Genomic DNA, 25883 nt, shown 5'->3' with positions numbered 1-25883 from the left:
TGACACATTGGCTACATCGACAAGTGTATTATAATTCCCAGATAGGAGATTTTATCGTATGCTGTGACCCCTTTGTGAGCCCTTGTCCAATGACAGTCAGGCACAAGCTATGTAGGTCAGTCTCTCAGCCTTAGGTCAAGTCAGTTGTCAATTCTTGTTCACTAGTACCCATTGGAGAATAGTAGGTTAAGTGTTTCCATCTTATAGTTTAGGTCTTAGTCTAGGTTAGGAGTCCCTTTAGAGTCCCCAAAGACTGGACAGGTAAGCAGGGAAGGCAGCCTGCAAAGGCTGCCCAAAAACTCCCCTGGCAAATGAGCCAGGGAGGGCTTTTTATAGGCTGGTTTGTTAGAATTATTGTTATAATTTAGCAATGACCAATGTAATGTAATAAGTAGGTTAGGGGCACTTTTCCCTCAATTAGAGGTTTTTTTCCTAAATACGTACAGATCTGAAGCGACGCCCGTACACTGCTCCGTCCGTACTCTGTACTGCAGAGTAGCGCCATCCGTACAGGTCGCCATCCATACCAGCTCGTCAGATCCGTACATTTTGTACTGTCAAGTCCGTACAACCTGACTGTACATTTTGGACTGTGTCATTCGAGGTAGAAATTTCCTGTGCAGGCCAATTTGTGGGCAGATTTGGACACATTTTCTGTATTGGGAATTTTGTCACATTTGGGGCTTTTGCATTTGTTGCAGAAATTGCAAAAATTTGAGGCTTTTGCAATCACACTGCAATTTTGCAGTGAAATTTGGGGCTTTTGCAGGCAGAGAGCAATTTGTGCAACATTTGGGGCTTTTAGACCATTTGCCCCTTTCTGGTTGCAATTTCAAGCCACAAATTGGGGCTTTTGAGTTGGGAGAGCAATTTTACACGTTTCAGTTCACACTGCCTTTCTGTGAGTGTTTTGAAGCACTTTTGGCAGGTTTTGGGAGAGATTGGATGCTCTGGCAGATTTCTGACAGAGACATTACAGAGATTTGAGTTGCATTTTTAGCCAGTGTTTGGCTGTATTTTTTTTGGAATTGTGCACTCCATTCCCAGCAAGGGGATTCAGATTTGCATTTGCTGTATTTTCTTTCTCAAACATGGCCCATCAAAATCAGAATGATTTCCAGTTCACTGGTCTCTCACAAGAGGATAAGCTGGATGGTACCAACTACTCCCTCTGGAGTTTTATGGTATGCAATATTCTCATTTCCCGTAATTTGTGGGACTATGTAAATGGGGATGAGATCCGGCCAGCAAATGTGGCACCTAATACCCCTCCCCAACAAGGAGGAGGCAGAGGTCGTGCACAGGGTACAGCTGCAGCACAAGTTATTGGTGCAGTTATACCTACCACTCCAGAGCAAAAGAGATGGGATTCACGTGATGCTTTAGCTTTGTCGTGTATTTCTCTTTCAGTGATCGTGTAAGACCTCGAAGGCAGCATGGGATATTTTGGAGAGCATGTATGCAGCTCGGAATGATGCCAAGGTGTCTTTTTTTAAAAGAGAATTGTCTCATACACATATGGAAGAGGGTGACTCCATGTCAGTGCACCTCACAAAGCCACAGGATTTACGAGAGCAATTGCTGAATATAGATGAGATCATTCCTGATTCAAAGATGATTACCACTACTCTGAATTCTCTTCCTAAGTCTTATCTCAGCTTTCATACCTCGCTGAATTTGTCGTTGAGGGGGGGTGCAAATCCTCTGAATTTTCACGAGTTGATAGGACTTCTGTTGCAGGAAGAGCAGACCAGGAAAAACATGGCTTCACGAGCAGGTGAACATGCCATGCTTTCAAAATTCAAGCCTAAAGTAAAGGGACAGGCAAAGACATCAGCAAATCAGCCTTCCAGTGGTTCAGGACAGCCTTCTCAAAAGGCTAAGGGTGATGCAGGTAAACCCAAGAAGAAGGGAATATGTCATTATTGCAAAAAGCCAAGTCACTACATTGGAGAATGCAAGAAAATGCTTGCAAAAGAAAAGAAAAACAGCTCCGGTATGGCTGTTTCAGATTCAGCTCCTCATGCATCTGACAATGAGCAAGCTACAGCCAACTTTGTGGAGCACGACTAAGCCTTCTTGTCTTGCAGTTCAGACTCTCAGTTGGCTGCTCCGGATAGTACAGCCACTTGTAATGATGACTCTTATGCTTTTCTGACATGTAGTTATTATTCTTCCAAGGATGCATCAGCTTTCAGTGTCAATGAGACACAAAATACATGGTGTTTTGATAGCGGTGCCTCAAAGCATATCACTTCCAGGAAGTGTCTTTTCACATCTCTGCATCCACCACCCTTTGGTAAAAAGGTCACATGTGCCAACAACTCCTCCTATTCAATTCGTGGTATAGGAGAAGTTGAACTTACAGCCATTGATGGCTCAGTATTCAAAATTTCTAATGTCTTGTATGTGCCTGGTATCACAAAAAATCTACTTTCAGTGTCCACTCTTAACAGAGCTGGATTTCAGGTCATTTTTGAAGATGATAAGTGTGCAATCCATGACAGAGAGCATGACTATGCCTTGAGATTGTCTGGCACTTTGTTACGTGGTCTTTTTCACCTTGACATGTATGATAAAAGACCAGCACATGCTCTTGCAGTTTCCACTCCTACTGCTGCTATGCAGAATGCGGAGTTATGGCATGCCAGATATGGACACATGCATTATGGTAGCTTGATGACACTTCAAAAACATGCTATGGTTGATGCATTGCCTATTCTTGCAACACCTCCTCCACACATGCCTGTGAAGGATGCATTCTTGGTAAAATGCACAGATTTCCTTTTCAGAAGGATGGATCAGTAAAAGCTGTTCGAAAATTACAGCTTATCCATAGTGATGTCTGTGGTCCCATGAGGACTCCATCATTGGGTGGTCATCTTTACTTTGTCACTTTTATAGATGACTACTCCAACTACACTTGGGTTTATGGGCTGAAACGCAAATCAGAAGTATTTATGGTTTTCAAACACTTTGCAGCCATGGTTGAGAATGAATCAAGACTCAAGATACAGACATTACGCACAAATAGAGGAGGGGAGTATTTGTCTGCAGATTTTGATGCTTTTTTGAAAGACAAGGGCATTGTACATCAGCTTACAGTGAGGCTAACTCCTCAGCAAAATGGCAAAGCTGAGACGAAAAATCGTACTCTTATGGAGATGGATAGATGCATGCTAAAAAGCAAAAAATTGCCTCACAAATTTTGGCTTGAAGGTCTCATGTGTGCCAATTATGTTTTGAATCGGGACAATAATCTTTGCTCATGTGCCCATTGAGTTTCGGCATAAGTTGTCTGATAAGGCAATCAAATGCATTTTTGTTGGGTACAGTGCAGAGAGCAAGGGCTACCGTCTCTACAATCCTGTCACACGCAAGATTATTGTCTGTAGAGATGTTATATTTTCAAAAAATTCAGCTCACACTCAAGCTGAATTTGATTTGCCTACTTCTTCCGATGATGTCTTTGAGGGATTACTACCCATTGCCTTGGGTTCCGCTGCTGATATATCTGATGCAAATCAAAATTTTCAGATACCTCCACATGCTCCGATTCAGCCACACGATGTCTTACCACCTCCACAAGCAATGGAAGAGATTGTTCAGCAAGAAATTGCAGATATACATGCAGCAAAAACAGTCCCAAATTGGCTGTTACAAACTTTTAGGGAGAGTAAAATTGATGCTCCATTTCCTGGCAGAACTCGGAGTGCAGTAAGACATGGGGTAGGTGCTCTTTCAGTTAAATCAGCTTATGCACATACTCTTCTTGATGAGGAGCCTGAGACATTTGAAGAGGCACGGGATAATGAGCATTGGATGAATGCCATGCACGATGAGTTGCACTCCATTCAGAAAAATCAGACATGGAAAGTTGTCGATTTGCCACCAGGTAAACATGCCATAGGTACACGGTGGGTTTTCAAAGTTAAAAGAAAGCCAGATGGGACCATTGATAGGTACAAGGCAAGGCTGGCCGCAAAAGGATATGCTCAGAAAAAGGGCATAGACTATGAGGAGACTTTTGCTCCTACATCCAGAATGACAACCATCCGGTCAGTTATCGCCATGGCTGCAAATTTTCAATGGAATGTTCATCAGTTGGACATAAAAACAGCCTTACTTAATGGAGACTTGTTGGAAGAGGTTTATGTCAAACAACCTCCAGGCTTTGAAATTTCAGGAAATGCACTTCAGGTATGCAAGCTGAATAAAGCTTTGTATGGGCTGAAACAAGCCCCACGTGCATGGTATGCCAAAATTCATGCCTTTCTGACCAGCAAGGGGCTGCACAATAGTCCAACTGAGAGCACCCCCTACATCAAGAAGGATGGGGGGGATATTTTAGTCATCATTCTTTATGTAGATGACTTACTGCTCACAGGGTCAAATGAAGATAATATTGCAGATTTTAGAGCTGAATTGCAGACCACTTTTGACATGTCAGATTTGGGGCTGCTACACTTTTATTTGGGGATCCAGTTCACTCAAGAGAAAAGTGGCATTGTTATGTCTCAATCCAAGTATGTGCAGAAACTCTTGGACAGATTCAACATGTAGGATTGTAAGCCCATAGCTACTCCCATGGAGCCGGGGCTGAAGCTTACAATGCATGATGCGGGTGAATCAATTGATGTCACACTCTACAATCAGGCTGTTGGATGCCTCATTTATCTCTGCAATACACGACCTGATATTCAATTTGCAGTTTCTCAGGTGAGCAGATATATGCACAGCCCTTGTACATGACATTGGCACTGCAGGGGTGTTAGAATTATTGTTATAATTTAGCAGTGACCAATGTAATGTAATAAGTAGGTTGGGGGCACTTTTCCCTCAATTAGAGGTTTTTCCCCCTAACCACAGTTAGTTCACTAACTACGGTTAGTGAAGGATAAGGTTTTGTCACTTAGACAAAACCTATCACTCTCTTCAGTTGTAACACACTCATCTATTGCAACTATCGTTTTCAGGTCTCTCTCTCCTGCTCCTGCTCTCACACTCTGCTCTCTCCCTTCCACTCACATGGTTGTAGGCCAGCCAGTCTGCAAAACAAACTGAGTCCGTGTTACTGACTGAGTCTGTAAAACAGACTGAGTCAGTCTATTTACAGACTGGGTTGGCTCAGTCCAGTGCTATAAAAGGGCCCCTTGGCTGCCCTGTTTTCTCATTCAGTTTGCTCCTGCCTTCAGTCCTCCTACAGCTCCACTTCAGCCTCCTGTGCAGCCCCTGAGATCCTCAGATCTGGCCCTGCTCTAGCCTCAGTCCCTTGGCCATCAGTTCAGCCTGATCTGAAGGTGACCACGCAGCACAACAGTCGGAGGTTTGGACCAGCAAACGGAGAGAGGTTTGGACACTGTTTCCTCAGCTTTCTCAACTCTCTTTTACAGTTTACACAGCTCACTCTCAGCTCTATATTTCCGTCATCTCTCAGTTCTCTCTTTTTTGTTTTTCCCGCAAAAAGTAGTGCTAGTTATATTACTTGAAAGCGAGAGTACAAGAAGGCCTAAAGGCCAACGGGCTGCAATCACAAAACGGATTCAGCCCGAGGAGTCAAAATGCTAAATACAAGCCTCTCAGGGCATAATCATCGGAGAGTGGACAAACAGCCACGGTGGAGGGGCGTAATGCCACTGAAGACTCTGAGTAGAGTGCTGGAAGAACAACTCCCGGTGGTCCCAGTCACGAAGGAAACGTCGTCTCTTTTCCTTCCCTGCCCGGGACTCTCCCTGAATCTAATCCCACTGACCCTTGAGCGTGTGAACGATCGTGCTCCAGATGTCTGCGAGGGTCTGGGTAGTAGTAGTAGTCTGAGCTCCTACAGTCTGCGCGCATCTGGAAGTCCAGATATGTCAGCCTGCAATGCTCCCTATGATCTCCCAAACTGGGTGCCGAGGCATCGCTCCTGCATCTGTCTCTGTCAGATGCCAAGGGAAGCTGTCCATGTATGCCCAGGTGGCCTGCGTGATGAAAAAGACGGGATCCTGTCGAGAGAACTCATAGGCCAAGTGGTGTCCCGCCTCAGTGTTGCACCAGCAAACGGCTCCCCAAGTGATCGGTCCTAGCTCGGGTGTAGCCCTCGCTAAGATCCCCATGAATCCCTTCCAAACCGTCTGCGCATGCGAGCAGCTCCAAAGGCAGTGCTTCAGGGACGACTCCTCCTGAAAACACATCTGGCAATGCCCCATCTGCCTCAGCCAGCTGCCAACTGGAAGCCCCTTGTGTGCCACCATCCAAAGGAAGTAGGAGATCTTCCTCGGTCGCCAACTAGCCCAAAGAGTCTTCCAGAAGGTGCGAAGAAAGACCGAAGATATCCCCTGGGCATACCACCTATGTGCCTGTGTGGGTAGCTCGCGCTGGAGAGACCCAAGAGCACGCCGACCCGTGCGTGCACTGTAAGAAAAGAAGGGGGTAGGGTTTTCTAAGGTCTCAGATGGTGGCCAACGCCACTCTCCTGGGTCCCACTCCACCTCTATCAAGGAACGGCCCTCCCATATCCAAAGTCTCCAATCCTGGTCCTGCATAATCAGGGGGTCTATATGCCACGTCTTCCCTTGCAGCCCTACAATGCGAAGGCGCTGCCAGGGAAGCTGGGGGTCGATCACGGCCTCTCTGCTCTGTAGGCGACTATCATCAGTGACGGAGAAGAAGTATACCGAGGAGTCCAAGAAGAGGCCTGCAACCACCAAAGGAATACCTCGTGGAGTGAACTGTCCTAGCCACCTCTCATCTCCCGGGAAGAGCTGTCCAAAGACTATGGGAATCCTCCAACCTGCAGGAATGGCAGCATCAATCTCCGCTCGCCGAGCCTGGAGCCCACATGCCGTACCTACTGCTGCTGCCAGCTCGCCTGGGCTCAGCTGGCTATAGACGTCCCTCCAAACCCGGAGCGAGCGCGCAGGCCCACGCGCCCAGAGCGCCCAAGGGATATGGGATCTCTCGCCAAGCTGGCGACCTGTAACATCTGTCACCTGGCTGCTCCAGATCAGGGGCTATCTATCTATCTCCTCTCGGCAGCTAGGGGGAACCTGGGAAAGGCTGTGTCGCAACTTCCTCCAGACCGAGATGAGGTTGCAGAGGAAGGGGGAACGGGGCTGAGTCAAGGGAGCTTAAGTGAAGATCCATCGGATAGAAGGCTGCCAAACACCCCTTCTCTGGGGAGTACACACGCTGAGACCATGCTATAGCAAGAGCTTCCACGTCTGCCCTCCTGGGGTCAGACCGCGGATGACTAACTTGCCAAGAAGTGCCTGACTCTGCAGTTCTGGATCTATGATGCCGAGGCCGCCCTCTGTCTGGGGGAGAATGACCGTCTGCCAGGCGACCCTAGCTCTGGTGGTGCCGGAGCCTGGTGCCGGAGCCGTCTGAACCAGACCATAGGAAGTTCTGCACCAGTCTCCTCAGTTGGGCTACACATGATCTCGAGAAACACTAGCAAGAGGCCACATACCAAGTAGTGGCAAGGACCTGGTTGACCACAAGGGCCCTGCCTGCCAAGGAAAACCGAGCCGTGCTCCAGAAAGCAAGCTTCCGTCATATGGAGGCTAGGACCGGCAAGAACTACTGAGCCGGTGTGATGTCCAGACCTACCTGGAATCCTAGGTAACGTGTCGTCTGTCCTCTAGGGATCCAACGAAACCCCAGGAAAATATCCCACTGTGAGCTGGCTCCCGGATCCGTCAAAAAACCAACTGACTTATGCCAGTTGATTTTCGCCCCAGCCGCAAGGCAAAAAATCTCTAGGGACAGTCTCACTCGCTCCAGTGACTCGACATCATCCTGCACATATAGGGCTGTGTCGTCTGCATACTTGGAGTCCAGAAGCTCTGCATCCTCTCGAATAGGGAGATGCATCCCGCGAAGACCAGTGGTACGGGCTCGAAAGAAGTGGGTCATGGCCTCCGCAAAAAATAGGAAGAGGTAGGGCGCTAATGGACAGCCCTGACGCACCGAGCGCTCGAGTGGAAATCTCTCCCCCATCTTGCCGCTGATGATAACCCGACTGGAGGCCAACCTGTAAAGGCTAGCAATACCTCTGATCCACTCGTCCGGGAAACCAAACCGAGAGAGTGTACCTTCCAAGAAGGACCAGACTACCCTGTCGTACGCCTTCTCAAAGTCGAGAAGAAGTATGGCAAGGTGCTGGCCACTGTGCTGAGCCCATTCCATCGCCTTTGAGAAAGTGAAGATGTTGTCCAAAATGCTGCGATCTTGGACAAAACCAGTCTGGGTGTCATGAATCAAGTCGTGTAGCAGGGGGCGGATGCGGCTACTGATCATCTTGGCGAGGATTTTGTAGGCGGTCGGGAGGAGGAAGATAGGGCGCCACTGTCTGATCCCCTGAGGTCCCCCCCTTTGGGGATGAGGCAAATCATGCCTATCGCAAGGCTCTCTGGCATCTGCCCGCTGGAGAAGATATGCTGGAAGGCTGCGAGCAAGGGCCGGTGGATCTGCTCCCAAAAGGTGGTGAAGAAAGCTCTAGAGAGGCCATCCTCACCTGGGCATTTCTGCCCATCAATAGCCCTCACCGCATCCTGCATCTCCGCCACGGTGAAAGGGGCGAGAAGGGCGTCGCTCATGCTGGGCTGCACGAGCCGCGGTGTAGATCTCCACACCTCCTCCCTGCAAAAGCAGCCACGAGGGTCTGGGGGCTCCTGCTTGAACAATGATCTGTAGAAATCTGTCGCCAAGTCCCAGACCTCGTCTGGATCTGTTCTGACACTACCATCCTGCGCCCTAAGAGAATGGAGCCGTTCCCCTGCTGACCTCTGTCCATGAGTCCTGAAGAACTCTCTGCACATCCTGTCGCCTTTCCTAGCCCAGAAGGACTTGGAAGCATGAAATGAGAACTCTGAGCGACGTTGGGTGATCTCCTCTAGCATGGCTCGGGCCCGAACCTCCTGCTGTCTGAGCTCCTCAGAGCCTGGAGAAAACTGCTGCATCCGCTGAATCGAAGCGAGATCACGTTTGAGACCCCTCTCCCGCTCCCAACACTGCTGTCTGACCTGAATCGCCTCCTGCTGGCAGATGAGGCTAGACTCAGCAACCGCATGAGCTACCTATGTTGCCATATCCCTGGTGGGGTCCCAATCCTGCTCCCATAGGGCCACTATCCTGCTGTGAACCGCTGCTCTGGAGTAGATGGAGTCTAGGATCCGACATGAACGTGGAGGTGAGGAATGAGAGGCTGAGTCCAGGACTAGGATGACTGGGGCATGGTCTGAGAGTGTCGTCCCTGGAACCACTCCTGACTCTCCTCCTCTGCCAAGCGCCCAATCGCTGACATAGAAACGGTCCAGCCGCTCCAGAAGTCTGCCTCCCTCCCTCCTGTAACCCCAAGAGAAGTCCAGACTCCCAGGCCATCTACGAAAGGAAGGCTCCCTCTAACTGTCCCGACCTCCCACTGCGAAGAGGAAGGAATCCCAATCTGCCTGCTCTGCCTGAGCTATGCCGAGGAACTCTGGGCCTCGTCCCTGCTGATCCTCTAAGGTCTCAAGGTTGTTGAAGTCCCCTCCTACAATCCAAGAGTCCATCTCTGGCAACAAGTCTGTCAAGGATCTCCAAAAAGCGGCTCTACGTCTGAGATCGGTCGGGGCGTAGATATTGAGGATGCCGATACGGGATCCCTCAATATGCAAGCCCACCCAAAGCGCACATCCTAGGATCAGAGTGCCAAAACCACACACATGCGGAACTAGAGAAGCGTCGATGGAGGTACAGACACCCCCGCTCCTCCCCTGCTCGCCAATCGAAGGTTCCCAGTAGGTGTGGGAGCGTCCTGTGAGGACCTTCCCACAAATGCTGGTCTGAGAAGCCGAAAGCTTGTGCTCCTGTAGTAGAAGCACATCTACCCTTCCCACCAAGGCTGGCTGGAGCTCCTGTCTGAGCACCATCTTCCTGGGGCCACGGGTTCCTGATGAGTGGAACCCGTTAACATTCCAAGAGATAATGCATATACTCATGAGGAGGGAAGGTGGGCCACAAACAACTGTCTGCTTGCGGTCGAAGTCGAAGTGGTTGGAGGATGTCCTGTGTGGAACCGAAGCCGCTTCTGTGAAGATTTCGAAGGAGAGGCCGGATCATCGGACCCATCCTCTAAAACCTTCAGCAGAGGGGAAAGGCCCTTCGTCCCGTGGTGGTAGGCTCTCTCTAACCAGCTCGACGCCTCTGCCAAGGAAACGCTGTAGAAGCCCGCTACCTCTGAGGTCCGCCATGGGCGAAGCCCGTCCGCGTAGGCCCACTCCAGCGGTGGTCTAATAATGACCAGGAGCCGGAAACGTTTGGCGCTGTGGCGCCAACGCAGACGAACATCACCCTCCTGCCACTGTTGCTGAAGAAGCTCCGCTACTCTGCTACCAATCCAGTCCTGCACCTGCTCCTGGGACTGATCTCATATCGCCTCCCAAACATTTTCATTCGTCCATTGCTCATTCCCTTCACTGGAGATAGTGAAGGAATAGCTAGGACCATCGTGTGGGGCAAGGACGGACACCTTACCCTCCGCCCCCTTGCGGAGGAAGAAGATGCTGATGTCTAGGCATGCAAGGATCCAATACCCACTGCATCCAAATAATCCCAAGGACCTGCTCGATAAAACTCCAATGGAGGAGCTCTAGGAGCAGCCCTTGGGCATGGGGACGAAGATGAGGAGTCTGAACCAAAGAGAGGGGTGCTGGCCACCTGCGGGGAAGGGCCTCTCCCCTGCGCTGGGCCAGGAGGGATAGGTGCGGGTGAGGTCTATGCTGGCTTCGGGGCTGCAGGTGGCGCAGGTGGAGGGGGGGAATCCCTCTGGATCATGCTCGAGGAAGAGAGTGGAGTGGAAACCACCGGTGCGGAGGGGGATCCTGGAGGGGGTGGGGATCGGAGAATCGAGGAGGAGGGGGGAGGGGGAGGAGGGCGGGGTGAAGGATGAGGGGAAGGCTGGCTGACCTTCTCCTTTCCCTTCTCCTTCCCCTTACCGGGCTGCTGATGAGTAGGAACCAACGGAGGGGGCTCTTGCTGTAGATGGGCAGGTTTTTTGGGGCCTGCTTTGTTTCCCTTCCGTTTTCGTTTGACCTCCGTCCAGCCTTCCCCTTCGGGAGGGGATGTCGCTGACTGGTGCGGAGGATCCTGAGTTGCCTGAACGGGGGTCTTCTGAGATTTTGTACCCGTGAAGCGAGGACATGAGTGCGCCTGGTGCCCGAAGCCATGGCATCTCAGACACTGGTTTGGGCGACCAGTGACCAGAATGCGTTGCGTCACCACACCTGTGTCTGTCTCTATCTCGAACTCCGAGGGGATGCTCTGTGGATCGAGGACTGCCACTTTGACACGTGGCACCCCTTGGGCTGCCGTCGCATCAACGTAGGTGTCCTGCATAGGCCAACCAAAGTGCGCCCCCAGGTCCTTGATGATCGAGCGAAGCTCGGTTGCAAGACCTGGGAAGATAAGGTTAACTGGATGGCGAGGAATGCGAAAGCGGGCATCGAAGTCCGCTACACTGAAGCCCCTGTACCATGGGACCATGAGGATGATCTTCCCACCCACAGCAGTAGGGGATCGCCTGACCATGTCGCTCGCAGCCTGTGCTGAGGAGAGCTTAAGCCAGAAGATGCCACGTCCCATGAGTGCAACCTCCTCGATGTGACTGTCCTCGAGGTAGAGGGCTGCAACCAGTCCCTGTGTCTGCTCGTGAAGGGGAGTAGCCAATGACTCTCCCATAAACCGATGTCTGGGAGAAGTCCGTGGCGGCCTGCTTCACCAAGGAGACCTGGTGCTCTGTCAATGTTATGCGATAGGCTGATGGAGGGGGGGGGTCCGTCTGGGCCACCGGTTCCGCGCACGTGGCCGCCATATCGCATTGACTAACTGCGAACACTCCGAGACGGGGGAAGGGGAAGAAAACGGAGGGGGCGGGGATGGGGATTAAGGTGGGGGGGGGAAGGAGGAGGGATAGAGAGATATGGGAAAACGGGGGGGGGAGAGGGTGGTGACGAAAGGGATGGCTGAGGAAGGAGGAGGAGAAAGAGAGGGGGGGGGGGACAGCGCGGCGCAGGGGGTGAGAGGAAGGGGAAGGGAGGGTGTGGCAACGCCGCACGAGGGGGGTGGGGAGGAGAGGTAAGGAGGGGAGGGCAAATGGGGGGCAGCGTGGCGCAGTAGCGGGGAGGGGCAGGAGGGGGTGAGGGGGTTGGTAGCGCCACGCGAGGGGGTGGGGCGGGTGGGGGGGGCTGAATGCAGAGAGGGGAGGAGCAGGGAAGGAGGAGCGGGGGGGGGGGGAGCGACGGGCGGGGCGAGGAGGAAAGGAGCGGGGAGGCGGGGTGAGCTGAGCGGAGTGTGGCGAGGGGGGAGGAGAGGAACGACGGGCGGAGGGTGAGGGGGGGGGCGGATGGCCGCGCGGCAGCGGCTGAAGGAGGGAGGGCCGCACAGCGCGCAAGGGGGGGTAGACGGGGAGCGGAGGAGGGAGGGAGTTCGCAAGAGCAGCTCCTCAGTTCTCTCATAGGATCTATCACTTCTAGCTTTTCACTCTCTCACTCACACAGTAACCCTCATTCCGCTAGACAGCACAAGCCTCTTCCTTGCCTTGCAGAAGCGTCCTACTTCGTCAGTGTGGACAGCATCAAGGTCTCGGTATTGGTCGGCGTTGCCTCTCAGGTCTTTGGGTCTGCTATACGTGTGCACAGTGAGCTCTTCAGAAGCATGTTCCGTGCTCTCTTGAAGAGTGTTCTTTGTATTTCTCAGTTCTCCAAGTATAAAGCAAATTCTCCCCTGATTGGGGGAGGGGGCCCTCAGTGGGTACAGGGACCCAATCGGTTGTCGACTCTACTCTCTCTCTACCCTCATCTCCTTCCTCTCTCTATGGTAAACAACGCTCATTCCTCGCTAAAGGTTTAAAGAAGGTCTTGCTGTGAATTACACGATCAGATAACCGTTGCATGTTACATTGGTATCAGAGCTTCAGTCTGTATCTAGCTTGACTACCGCGAGTGTATGGTTGTGCTGAGATCCGGAGAGGACACACAATCAAGCACCATGGAAGGGTCAGGAAAAGATTTCAACCGTGAAGACTTTGAAGAGGAGAAAGACTACCAACAAGATACGGTTCCGCCAAATGCTCAAGAAATGATGGCGAACCTTCTAGAGCAAAATCGGGTCCTGCTGCAGCAACTCGAAGAACATTCATCCCAGCTGGAAGAAAGCAGAAGACAGCTGGACCAGACAAAACAACATCTGGAGGAAAAAGAAGCAGAAAAGCCGCTGGAAGAAAGAAGAAGCACAGATTTTGAAAAACTGCTCTTGTTGATGCGTGAGGAACGCAAAAATCAGGAGGCACTGCCACGCGCAGAGCTCGCCTAGGCAGAGAGGCAACAAAAGCTAGACTGAGAGGCGATGCTTCTCCAACACAAACAGATGTTAGCCGCTATGCAGGCAAGTTTGAGCGCAGTGGCCATCTCCGCCACAGCTTCACCATCGCCAAAGGTAATACCACTCACTCCACTCCAAATTTTGTTAAGTATGATGGTAAGTGTGATCATTCAGCAATTTTGCAATTTATTCATCACAGCTCATTTTCCGTTAGCGCGGATTCAAGATGAGCAAGATAAAGTCCACCTTGTAGCCCCTCATCTTACAGGTGAGGCGGGACTTGGTGGCAGCATTGGGCTAGTAAGCATGCTGACCCAAAAACGTTTAAGACGAATTTCGTTTGGGTAACGTTTGTGGCCGACCTCAAAGCCCGTTTTCTCCCACCCCAATATATGCTTAACCTGGAGAATGAGTTTGCTCGTCTCTCCAAGAATGGTTTGCCTGTGTTGACAAACATTAATAAGGTCATCACACTGGCGCAACAGTTGGCCGTGATGGAGAGCGCCAAGATGAAGCAATTCATTCGAGGTTTAGACACGAACATACGTTTTACCATTCGGAACTTCGACCCACCGGATTACGAGCGGGCGCTGACTCTCGCACTGAATCAGGAGATGATGTTGAACGGGGGAAAGCCCAAGCAGGTCCAGAAAGATTCCAAAGCCCCGCAGCAGTCAAACAAGACAGCGGGTAAGGATCAGAAGAAGGACAACCAGTTCCAAAAGAAAGACGGCCAGGCATCTGGTCAAAAGAGGAAATCCAAGCCAAAGATGGCTCCGGATGAGAAGGCTAAAGCGGGTATTACAGGAGGCTATCTACAGCCCGACGAGCAGAAGCAATATCACCAAGAACATCGCTGCTTTCATTGCCACCACATCGCTGGGCATGGCAAGAAGAATTGTCCAAAGTGGCCTGCCGAAAAGGATGCGAAAGCACCTACTTCATTCGTCGCTAATGTATTGGCTCTTCTAGCTCCACCTCCATCCTCGACTACGAATGCCGTCTTCCCTGCTTTGAACGCCATTCCCACGGTGGTCTTTCAAGGTAAGAAGGAGGGCGACTTCTCAGATCAAAAGAAGGCGCTCATTCGAGCGTATGGCACAGCTAACGGGCATCAATTTTTTGTCCTATTCGATATGGGGAGTTCAGAAGATGCCATCTCCCCTCAGCTTACCAAGACAGTGGGGTGCACCTTGGTGCCTCGCGAGCTTACAGTGGATGGGTTCACACCCGGCTTGCGCACACATATCACGCATAAGGCCATCCAGTTCACTTTTTCAGTTCAGAAGGCCATGTTTACGCGGGATTTTATATTGACTCCTTTAATGGGGTGCGACAGGATCCTCGGGATTCAGTGGTTTCGTGAGCATGTTCCGACACCTAATTGGCGGCAGGACACCTTCACGATTGTGGAAGGTTTACCTGAGCCCGCCGTGATACGCGGTGATCGGAGCATACCAAGGATTCCATTAATCTCTCATATTCAAGCAGGTCGCGCAGTCTGCAAGGGTGCCATGTGTGCACTTGTCTATGTCCAGTGCCAGATCACTGCAGTTCAAGCCGCTCCTCCGATGGGGCAAGCAATGGTGGATCTACTCCAAGAGTTCAAAGACATCATGCTCCGGGACGCGATCTGCCACCCCAGCTACCTCCCAACCGACCGGAAGACCATCGCATCGATCTACTTCCAGACTCAACATCTCCAAGTAAGTTCCCTTATCGACTTTCAAAGTCTATGGAGGGGGATTTAGAGCAGCAATTGTCTCAATTACTGCGCGCAGGGTTTATTAGACCTTCTTCTTCGCCTTTTGCTGCACCCATACTATTTGTGGCAAAGAAGGATAAGTCCGCACGACTATGTGTCGACTACAGAGCACTCAACAAACTTACGGTAAGCAACAAGTTTCCTATGCTCCGCATCGAGTACATCTTGGAAAGACTCAATGGTGCAAGATTTTTTTCAAAGATTGACCTCAAGAGTGGCTACCATCAAGTCCGGATTTTTGAAGCTGACATCCCAAAGACAGCTTTCCGAACTGAGCGAGCTCATTACGAGTTCGTCGTCATGCCCTTTGGTCTGAAGAATGCACCACCAACATTCAACAAGATGATGTCCCGGGTATTCGCAAACTATATTGGGAAGTGCCTGTTCATCTTTCTCGATGATATCCTTATCTTTTCCACGACAGCCGAGCAGCATATTAAGGATGTGCGATGTGCCCTACAGTTATTACGTGATAACCAGCTATATCTCAACGGAAGAAAAGTGAATTCGGATTGCTGGAAATTCAGTATTTAGGCTACATCATTAGTCCTCAAGGAATTCGATTGGACCCTGAGAAGATCCAAGCTATCACAAGTTGGGCTGTCCCCACGATGGCCCAGGAGATCCGATCCTTTGTGGTTTTGTGTCAAGCATACAGCTCGTACATGGAGGGTTTCTCAACATACGCAGCCCCTCTTACAGATTTACTCAAGGGGATAAAGACACGCAGACAAAAAGTTCAAGTCACAGGCAAAGCTTTGCAGGCCTTCCACGACTTACAACGGTTGGCCACGACAGCACCAGTTATGAAGATCGCCTCTTGGGATGATCCATTTCTGGTAATCACAGATGCTAGCAATGTCGCCATAGAGGTAGTTCTACAGCAAGAAGATAGGCCCGTGGCATACTACAGCAGAAAGCTTAACGATGCCGAACAGAACTATTCAATGTATGATAGAGAGCTCCTCTGTATCATCCAGGCATTAAAACATTGGAAGCCTTTCCTACACGGATGGACTTTCACGGTGAAGACAGATCACCAAGCCCTTAAGTGGCTTCAGATAATGCCTAGTACGCAATGGAGTGATCGACAACAACGGTGGAGTCAGATATTCCAACAGTTTGGGGGAATGATCGAGTACGTTCCCGGCAAAAACAACCCCGTTGCAGACGCTCTCAGTCGGAAAGGTTCCATCTAGACCATTGAGCAGGCCACTGTGCTCGAAATCAAAGGAAAGGATCTTGATAGCATTAGGCACAGTACGCGGAGTCAGCAGAGTTTGGCACGCAGTTCCATTTAGCCACGACGCTTGCTCCACAGGCCATTACTCATTAGAGGACGGTTGGCTTTTCTATAAGAAAAGGTTATGTGTACTCAAAGACAAACGACAGTTGCTTCTTCATGATGCCCATGACGCCCTTACCGGTGGTCACAGAGGTATCAACGGGACTTTGGAGAAGTTAGAGCGCTATTTCTATTGACCAAAGACGCGGAAGGACGTATACGGCTATGTGCAGGATTGTCAAATATGCCAAAAGGTCAAGGCTTCCCACAAGAAAGCAGCAGGCTTACTTATACCATTGCCCATCCCCGATGGTCCTTTCCAGGACATAGGTATGGATTTTGTGGGACCACTTCCAGCATCCGCAGGTACGCGTAATACTCAATGTCTTACTATTGTTTGTCACTTTAGTGAATATTATATGCTCATTCCCTGCAAACAAACGGCCAGCGCTGAAGATGTAGCTCATTTGTTTATTAAGTATTGGTATCCCATTGGAGGGTTGCCAAAGACCATCACATCTGACAGGGACTCTAAGTTTACGTCTAACTTTTAGCAAGCCTTGTTTGATAATTGTGGTACTAAGCTGCAAATGTCCAGCGCTTTCCATCTGCAATCGAACAGCGAGACGGAAAAGTATAATGGTATGGTATTTGATATTTTGAAATCATATTGTCATGATGCTCAAGGAAAGTGGGAGCAGTTTCTTCCGCTCGTGCAGGCCATTTTGAACGATACCTATTCTTCGATTATTGGTCGCACACCTTATGAAGCGGTATTTGGACAGCGATTTACCTCACTCCTCACCCGGATAGTGTCTCCATCTCTTGAAGCCAACAAAACCACCGAATCCATGGCAGAGATTACGGAGTCCGTCAAAAGCCGCATCGCCAAAGCTCAAGCATCGTATACACGCCAAGCTAATAAATCCAGACGAGATGTCCAATATAAAGAGGGTCAATGGGTGTATTTACGCATTATCAAGCAACGATTGAAGCAGGTGGGCAAGCGATGCTCTAAGCTGTCCTTCAGGAGCTTCGGACCATTCCCTATCATTCAAAAGATCAACGATGTCTCAATGAAGTTACGCCTACCAGACAGTTCGATTATGCACAACGTGTTCCATGTAGCTTGGTAGAAGCCATATTTTCAGCCTCCTCTTTCAGAGATTTCCGACGAGCAACAACCTGAAGTTCTTGATGAAGCCGAAGTTTTGCAGCCAAAACAGATCCTTCTGTCAAGACGCAGGATCCGGGAGTTTTACACCAAGTTCCGGGATTGAGGTACCCATGAAGCAGTGTGGTTGGACGAAGATTTTTTCTAGGAGTTTCCCCAGATATTGGCGGACTACTTGGAAGCAATGAGCCTATCGCCAAGTTAAGGAGGAGGGAATGTCACATGCACCCCTGCACTTGGGTGCAAGGTGACACACTGGCTACATTGACAAGTGTATTATAATTCCCAGATAGGAGATTTTGTCGTATGCTGTGACCCCTTTGTGAGCCCTTGTCCAAGGACAGTCAGGCACAAGCTACGTAGGTCAGTCTCTTAGCCTTAGGTCAAGTCAGCAGTCAGTTCTTGTTCACTAGTACCCATTGGAGAATAGTAGGTTAAGTGTTTCCATCTTTTAGTTTAGGTCTTAGCCTAGGTTAGGAGTCCCTTTAGGGTCCCCAAAGGCTGGACAGGTAAGCAGGGAAGGCGATGCCCAAAAACTCCCCTGGCAAATGAGCCAGGGAGGGTTTTTTATAGGCTGGTTGTAGGCCAGCCAGTCTGTAAAACAGACTCAGTCTGTTTACAGACTGGGTTGGCTCAGTCCAGTGCTATAAAAGGGCCCCTTGGCTGCCCTGTTTTCTCATTCAGTTTGCTCCTGCCTTCAGTCCTCCTACAGCTCCACTTCAGCCTCCTGTGCAGCCCCCTCCTCAGATCTGACCCTGCTCTAGCCTCAGTCCCTTGGCCATCAGTTCAGCCTGATCTGAAGGTGACCACGCAGCACAACAATCGGAGGTTTGGACCAGCAACCAGAGAGGTTTGGACACTGTTTCCTCAGCTTCTCAGTTTACACAGCTCACTCTCAGCTCTATATTTCCGCCATCTCTCAGTTCTCTCATAGGATCTATCACTTCTAGCTTTTCACTCTCTCACTCACGCAGTAACCCTGCATTCCGCTAGATAGCACAAGCCTCTTCCTTGCCTTGCAGAAGCGTCCTACATCGTCAGTGTGGACAGCATCAAGGTCTCAGTATTGGTCGGCGTTGCCTCTCAAGTCTTTGGCTCTGCTATACATGTGCACAATGAGCTCTTCAAAAGCGTGTTCCCTGCTCTCTTGAAGAGTGTTCTTTGTATTTCTCAGTTCTCCAAGTATAAAGCAAATTCTCCCCTGATTGGGGGAGGGGGCCCTCAGTGGGTACAGGGACCCAATCGGTTGTCGACTCTACTCTCTCTCTACCCTCATCTCCTTCCTCTCTCTATGGTAAACAACGCTCATTCCTTGCTAAAGGTTTCAAGAAGGCACATGAAATCACCTCCCAGCCGATCTCGGTGGTAGTACTAAGCTCTCTCTTGTTTTTCAAATCGTTACGTTGAAGCTCTTGCTTACTTAATTTCCACCAAGCCCCAAAATTCCCTAGATGGATCGAGTATGCCACATGTCTTCACTTTAGGGCCCCTCCTTAATGCATCATTTACCCCTCTCTTGGGATATCATTAAAACCATTTGCCCCTTGGCACATTTCATGCATTTAGATCCCTTAGCCTTAGATCCACCTAGTCTAGTGCCATGTCACCCTCACCAAGGACCTTGACCTTGATTCCTTTTAAATCAATTACATGAAGCCCAAACAAATATAATACAAACATTGATCCTCTAAAGGAAATGGTCGACTGACTCTTCCGAGGTCATGTTACCTTGACTTGAGCGTAACATTCCTTCCCTCTTCACGCATCAGCGTCCTCGATGATAAAGTCTGGGAATACTCTCCGTAACTGGTATACGGATTCCCAGGTAGCTTTTGATAGAGGTAAACCATGCCATGCAACCAACACCGTGGGTATCTTCCGATTGCATACTTGCATTGTTCCTCGGTCCAGGATTCCTGTTGGTTTGCGTCTTGCATTATCCTTTATCTCCTAAAACAAAACAACACCCTCGATTAGTGAGTCGCCTGTATGCAAAAATTTCTTTCAACGAGAAACATGAAACACTGGATGCACCTTAGAACCCTGTGGTAATTCTAATTTATAGGCTACCTTGCCTATTCTTTTTAGAATTAACCATGGCTCATAATATCGAGATGATAACTTAGCACACTCTCCTACAGTCAAAGACTTAGAGTGCGAAGGAACCCTGAGAAAAACTTTTTCTTCTTCCTTAAATTCTCTAGCGGATCAGTTTTCATCCGCATACGCCTTAGCTCTATCCATAGCTTGGCGGATGTTAGCTCTCGCAAGTGCTAGCATCTCCCGCATCTGAACCACAAAGTTCGCGGCACTAGGCACTTTCTGAGATACTCCAACTGTAGTTGGATTCGCTGGTCTATAACCATAGTTTAGCTCAAACGGGCTGAACCCTGTAGAGGAATGTTTTCTATCATTGTAGGCAAATTCTAACAATGGCAATCACTTGTCCATGTATGTTGCCTCAATGACACATATGCTGTAAGCATATTCTCTAAAATTTGGTTGATTCTTTCCGTCTGACCATCCGTTTCTGGATGATCCCCACTACTCATTCCCAACTCAATCCTTAGTGTCTCAAACACCGCAGTCCAAAAATGACCAGTAAATTTGACATCTCTGTCTGACACTATGGATTTGGGTAATCCATGCAAACGAAATATATGTCTAATAAACAAATCCGCCACTTGCGGGGCACTAACAGACTCTCTAGTTGGAATGAAGTGAGCCATCTTGGTAAGATAATCAACCACCACAAGGATAGAATAATCTTGTGTTGTAGGCAGACCTACAATAAAGTCCATGGAAATGCTCTTCCACCTACCCAGTGCTATCTCCAAGGGCTGTAAAAGTCCGGGAAGCTTCACCCGCTCTACCTTACTTACCTGACACAAAAAACAACGTGTCGCATATTCATGAATATGCTTTTTCATCTTTGGTCAAAAGAAATCTCGCTTTACGAGATCATGTCTTCTGGACTCCTGGATGTACCGCACATAGGCTATCATGGCATTGTTGAATGACTCTCTGCCTGAGATCATTCTAATTAGGTACTACTACCTTGCCATTTCTTTTCAGCATACCATCCCTTATGGCATATCTTGCATAAGTTTGGCCTTTTCTGGATGCCAGGTCATCCTTCTTCCCGGGTTTGAATACATGAGCCTTAGGCCAAAGGCTCTGGACGAACTCATCCACCTTTTGAGTTTCTCCAATCTCGGTCATTAGAGCACTCTCTAATACCATGAAACTCATGTTATGCATAATGCGTGACAACGCATCAGCAACTTTATTATCCAGCCCTCTTCGGTACCGAATCGTCAAGTTTAACTCCTACATGAGTTCTGCCCACCTAGCTTGGCGGCCTCTCAAGTCAGGTTGTTTACAAAAATGTTTCAAAGTATCATGATCAACATCAACATAAAACTCTGATCCATACAAATAATATCTCCATGTTTTCAGAGCATGGACAACAGCATACAACTCTAATTCATGAGTTGACCAATTTCGTTGAGAGAGAGAAAGCTTCTTGCTTTCAAAGGCTACTGGCCTTCCCTCTTGAAGGAGAACTGCTCCTACCGCAATGCCACTTGCATCGGTTTCAAGGAAAAACGGTTTCTGGGGATCAACTATTTTTAACACTGGTCCTGAGACCATTACTTCTTTTATAGTGTTAAAACTTTCATGTTGATTCTGTCCCCATATAAAAGATACTTTGTCTGAGGTCAGATCAGTCAATGGCGATACTATTTCGGAATATCCTCTGATATGCCTTCGATAAAATTGGACAAATCCCAAGAATGATCGCAAAGCGGTCAAACTCTGAGGGATTGGCCAAGTCATTATCGCAGCCACTTTCTTTGGATCCATTTCTATCCCCTCAGGAGTAATTATGAATCCTAAGTATTCAAGTCTTACCATACACAGTATAGTTTTCTTTTTATTTACATAAAGACTGGCTTTCCTCAAAGTACTGAACACTATCCTTAAGTGTTCATAATGCTCAGTAATACTTTTACTGAATATCAGAATATCGTCAATAAAGTGTACTACAAACTTTCCGATATACGGACGTAGTAAATCGTTCATAAGCGTGACGAATGTAGTTGGAGCATTGGTAAGTCCAAAGGGCATTACCAAAAACTCATAATGTCCAAACCTGCTTCTAAAAGCGATTTTATGCACATCCTCGGCTCTAATACGGATCTGATGGTAGCCACATTTAAGATCTATCTTACTCAAAATTACGGCCTCATGTAATGCAAGAGCAAATCATCAATCCAAGCCATCAGATACATGTGCTTAATAGTATATTATTCAATGCTCTATAATCTATACAGAGACGAAAAGTATCATCTTTCTTCTTCTTTAATATCACTGGTGAAGCAAAAGGTGAGAAACTTAGTTGAATCTGCCCTAACTTAAGGTATTCTTGCAATTGTCTTCGCACGTCCGCCTCTTCAGTAAAACTCAACCTATAGGGAGGTCTATTTATAGGTTCTGCCTCCACGATTAGTTTAATCTTATGCTGAACATTCCGCTCTGGAGGTAACCCATAAGGTAGTTCATCCCTAAAACAATCAGAGAACTCCTCTGCTATTTGATCAACCAGCTTGGCCATCTCTCCATTTTGAGCAACATCAGTGCTAGCCGAAGAATCATCAATCGGCTCTACCGATGCTGTACAAAGAAACAAAAACTCTTCTTAAGCTTTTCGAATTTTCATTACGAAAACCAACGGTCCTTGAGGTATATCTTTATCACCTCGTAAGACATACAGCACATCATTCATCTTGAATTGATAAATGTGCTTTTTCCAATCTATGGCTGGATTCTTCCTAGAATGCCAAGCCTTACCCAAGGCTATGTCTGCATGAGCAAGCTTAGTCATTTCAAAATCAAGCTTCTCAACATAGTCATGAATTCAAAGCTCCAACTCGGTAATCCTTTGGTCCCATACTTCAGTTGAACTTCCATCTACCATTCTGACTGTATATGCATAGTCAGATGGGCTAGTCTTTAGTTTCAGCCTCTTTACAAGCTTGGAGTTAATTACATTGTGCGTTGATGCTGAGTCAAACAACACAATGACATCGTGATTAGCTACTTGCCCTTTCATCTTAATTAACTCCGTATCATAAAAGGCTATCTACCCCGTTGCTGTGGGCTTTGACAGGATATTATCAAGTGCACTAGTTACTAACTTAGCAACAGACAGACATAACAAAAAAGGTACTGACCTTTGAGAAGATCCCGCTAGCTGAATCTGCTCTGGGACTTCCCTCCATTTCCACGTCGCATTATGAGACCACCATCTTAGCCATCCGACATTCTGTGTTTCGTGGACAATCTTTCCATTGATGAGGCTGAAGGCATCCAAAGCACAAGCCTTTCCTTTGCTCTGAGTTCAAAGAAGACTTCGACCAAGCCCGGGCTACCATTGGTGTTACTTTTCTTTTCATTCCGATAGTGGTACTTGATTTTGGAGTCTCAACTGGTTTCGCCTGCTTGGCTTGACCACTAGGCTGTGAGGCACTCCCTTTGCTGATTCACTTCTTCTTAAACCCAGTTTTCTTCGGGTACCCATACTGAGTCCCAACCTGCACAAACCCACTTGGTCTGTTTCCCTTGGCATCCTCATAGTTCAGAGCTATGGCAATTGCTTCATCTAGCGTGTTCGCATACTTAGCCCGAACTTTCATCTTTATCCGATCATTCAATCCAAAGATAAAATCTTTTACTTGGATTGACTGAGGTAGAGCTTCATCAACCTTCATTACACTTTCTCTGAACTTATCAGTGTATTCCGCCGCTGATAAATTCTTCTGATGAAGGTTTCGATATTCATCCCAAGCTCGGATGCTTCGTCAGGAGGTAAGAAGTGTTTTCTAAATTTCTTTTAAACCCCTCCCAAGTAGTGAATGCCACTCCATCTTTCTATTGTTTTATCCACCGCCTATCCGTTGCCTCATTAAACATATGGGTGGCCTCGCGGATTTTCTTCATATCATTCCTGATTTCACAAATGGCGAATGCCTCGTCCCATTTGTGTAACCAGGTCTCAATGATATCAGAACTACGGTCAGACTTCCGACCAGAATACTTTTATGGCCTATAAATGGCAATATTAGGCACCTTAGTCCTCCTAGGCTCAACCGTATGAACACTGGACTCCGGTTCCATTGGAGATTTACCTTTCTCTTCATGGGATGGTCTAGCAGACATACTATGAACCATTTTCCTCAGCTCAGATTGCCCTACATTTGCTTGTAACTGCTACGCTAAAATCTGTTGCAAGGCATCCTCTAACATTGCAATTCTGTCAGATAGTGTATGACCTGTTGGGCGTGACACCTGCGGGTTCAGCCGGACTCCCGACTCTACGGGTTCATCCTAGAAGCTTCTTCTTCTACTTCCATTTAGGTCGATGGGTGTTTTAATTAAATAAAACACCGCTTGAAACTGTATTGACAATTCGTAAGTCCAACTCTCAAATTCACATCTGACTAGGCATATATCACACTTCAACCAAAACCCACTTTACCTCGACTAGGAAAACTCCTGCAACCTCAAGATCTAGTATGCCACATGTCTTCATTTTAGGGTCCCTCCTTAATGCATCATTTACCCCTCTCTTGGGATATCATTAAAACCATTTGCCTCTTGGCACATTTCATGCATTTAGGTCCCTTAGCCTTAGATCCACCTAGTCTAGTGCCATGTCACCCTCACCAAGGACCTTGACCTTGATTCCTTTTTTATCATTTACATGAAGCCCAAACAAATATAATACAAACATTGATCCTCTAAAGGAAAATGTCGACTGACCCTTCCGAGGTCATGTTACCTCGACTTGAGCGTAACACCAATCACTCCAATGAAGTCCTCAATCACTCGAATGAAGTCCTCAATGCAGAAGGGATAATGCAAGGCAACAAGGGGAAAAGCCCAAATTTCTTGCAAGGTTGAATGTGAGAAATTGAAGGACAAGGCCTTCCCAGGCAATCAGAGAAAAAAAGACGTGTGTTTTGGCAAAAGCCCTGAATTTTGAAAGGTCAACAGAGCCAAACAAAAGGCCAAATGCAATGAAACAAAAAATTCAGCTGTACCAAGTGAATATAATTGCAATGTGCTGTTAACTGTCACAAAATCCCCAATTTCTATAGTACAAGCAATCAAAAAATCAACTGAGTCGAGTGGGCACCAACTACAAACAGCAAGCTGTAATAGCCAAAGACTTTCAAATGAGAAATATCTGGTTTCCTAGAAGTATACCTCTCCTCTGGCATCATGCCATGTATTGCTGCAGTGGAAGTCTTGTTCATTATGTAAACTGCTATAGCAACTGCTTCAACCCAATAATAATCTGGCAAGTCTTTTTCATTGAGCATCGCATCAGATACCTCTCCAATATGCATGTTTTCCTTTCTTCAAGTCCATTTTGTTGTGTTAAAAGACAACTGGAAATTGGAGCTCCTAACTGCTCCTTTGGGTGCAATTAAATCTTGGAGGACTAATTGTTTTGTTTGACATGTTCTAGACTTAAAACATCCACACGAGGAATTAAAGAGCATGGGGAAATAAAGAAATCGGATGCAGTATGGTGTGTAAATTAGAACTACCCCATACTAGAACATAAACCCTGGTAGTATTGCATGATTTGAATAGAATGATATTTCAGAGTTCTGACGAATCCTATACATATAACAGCTAAGTATTTATTTCGATAGATATACCTGCAAAAATGGACCTCGAAATAACTCTATGGGCTCTCCAACAAGGTTCCAGCAAATGTCCAAATAACAAAATAGCTCCAAAATCCTGGATCTGACCAAAATTCAGTAAAATCAAGGGCTGACTACAACATCCTAAGCCAACAGGTGCCAATCTCCAATGGAACACTGCCAGCCATTTCAACTACTTGATAGAAATTGACTACTCTCAGCCAAGAACATGCTGTATTGAATGCCCAATCAGACCAATATGGCCTATTATTAAATTCGCATGCCTCATCAAGAACCTGAGTCTATGGAAAGACTAGGCTGATACCTTCTATAATGTACGTGGCAACAAAGAGAATATAGCTAGTTCTTTAGACTTCCAAAACGCTCTATATTCGATGCCATCGGCTCACCTCATCTCTAATTCACCATTACAGATGCAATTAGTTGGGTAGTTATGGATTTATACAAGAAAGTCATAGGCTGTGCCGGAGGTGAGTAGCACTATTGGTATGAAACAAGGGTGTCCTCTATCCCCCACCAGCTTTGGGCTCTACATTGATGAGTTGGCTTTCTTTGCGAACACTCTAGGAGGGC

At 48.0% G+C, this 25883-nt stretch overlaps 2 protein-coding genes across 5 annotated transcripts in view; one reads left to right on the top strand and one right to left on the bottom strand.

The window, feature by feature from the left end:
- The window catches only part of LOC147885026 (uncharacterized), a 49511-nt gene that overhangs the window by 6485 nt on the left and 17143 nt on the right, over positions 1-25883 (bottom strand). The window lies entirely within an intron of this gene.
- On the top strand, positions 14115-25181 carry LOC147885027 (uncharacterized). The gene is made up of 4 exons (XM_087397968.1): positions 14115-14142; positions 14317-14960; positions 15014-15126; positions 25106-25181. The coding sequence occupies exons 1-4, from the start codon at positions 14115-14117 to the stop codon at positions 25179-25181; spliced, it is 861 nt and encodes a 286-aa protein (XP_087254094.1).

Source organism: Dipteris shenzhenensis, chromosome 26 (genome assembly GCF_047967505.1).
Source record: "Dipteris shenzhenensis isolate YYH24624 ecotype China chromosome 26, Dip_SZ_1.0, whole genome shotgun sequence".
Lineage (NCBI taxonomy): Eukaryota > Viridiplantae > Streptophyta > Polypodiopsida > Gleicheniales > Dipteridaceae > Dipteris > Dipteris shenzhenensis.
Note: the sequence above shows the minus strand (reverse complement) of the source record. Positions and strands in the feature narration are given on the sequence as shown.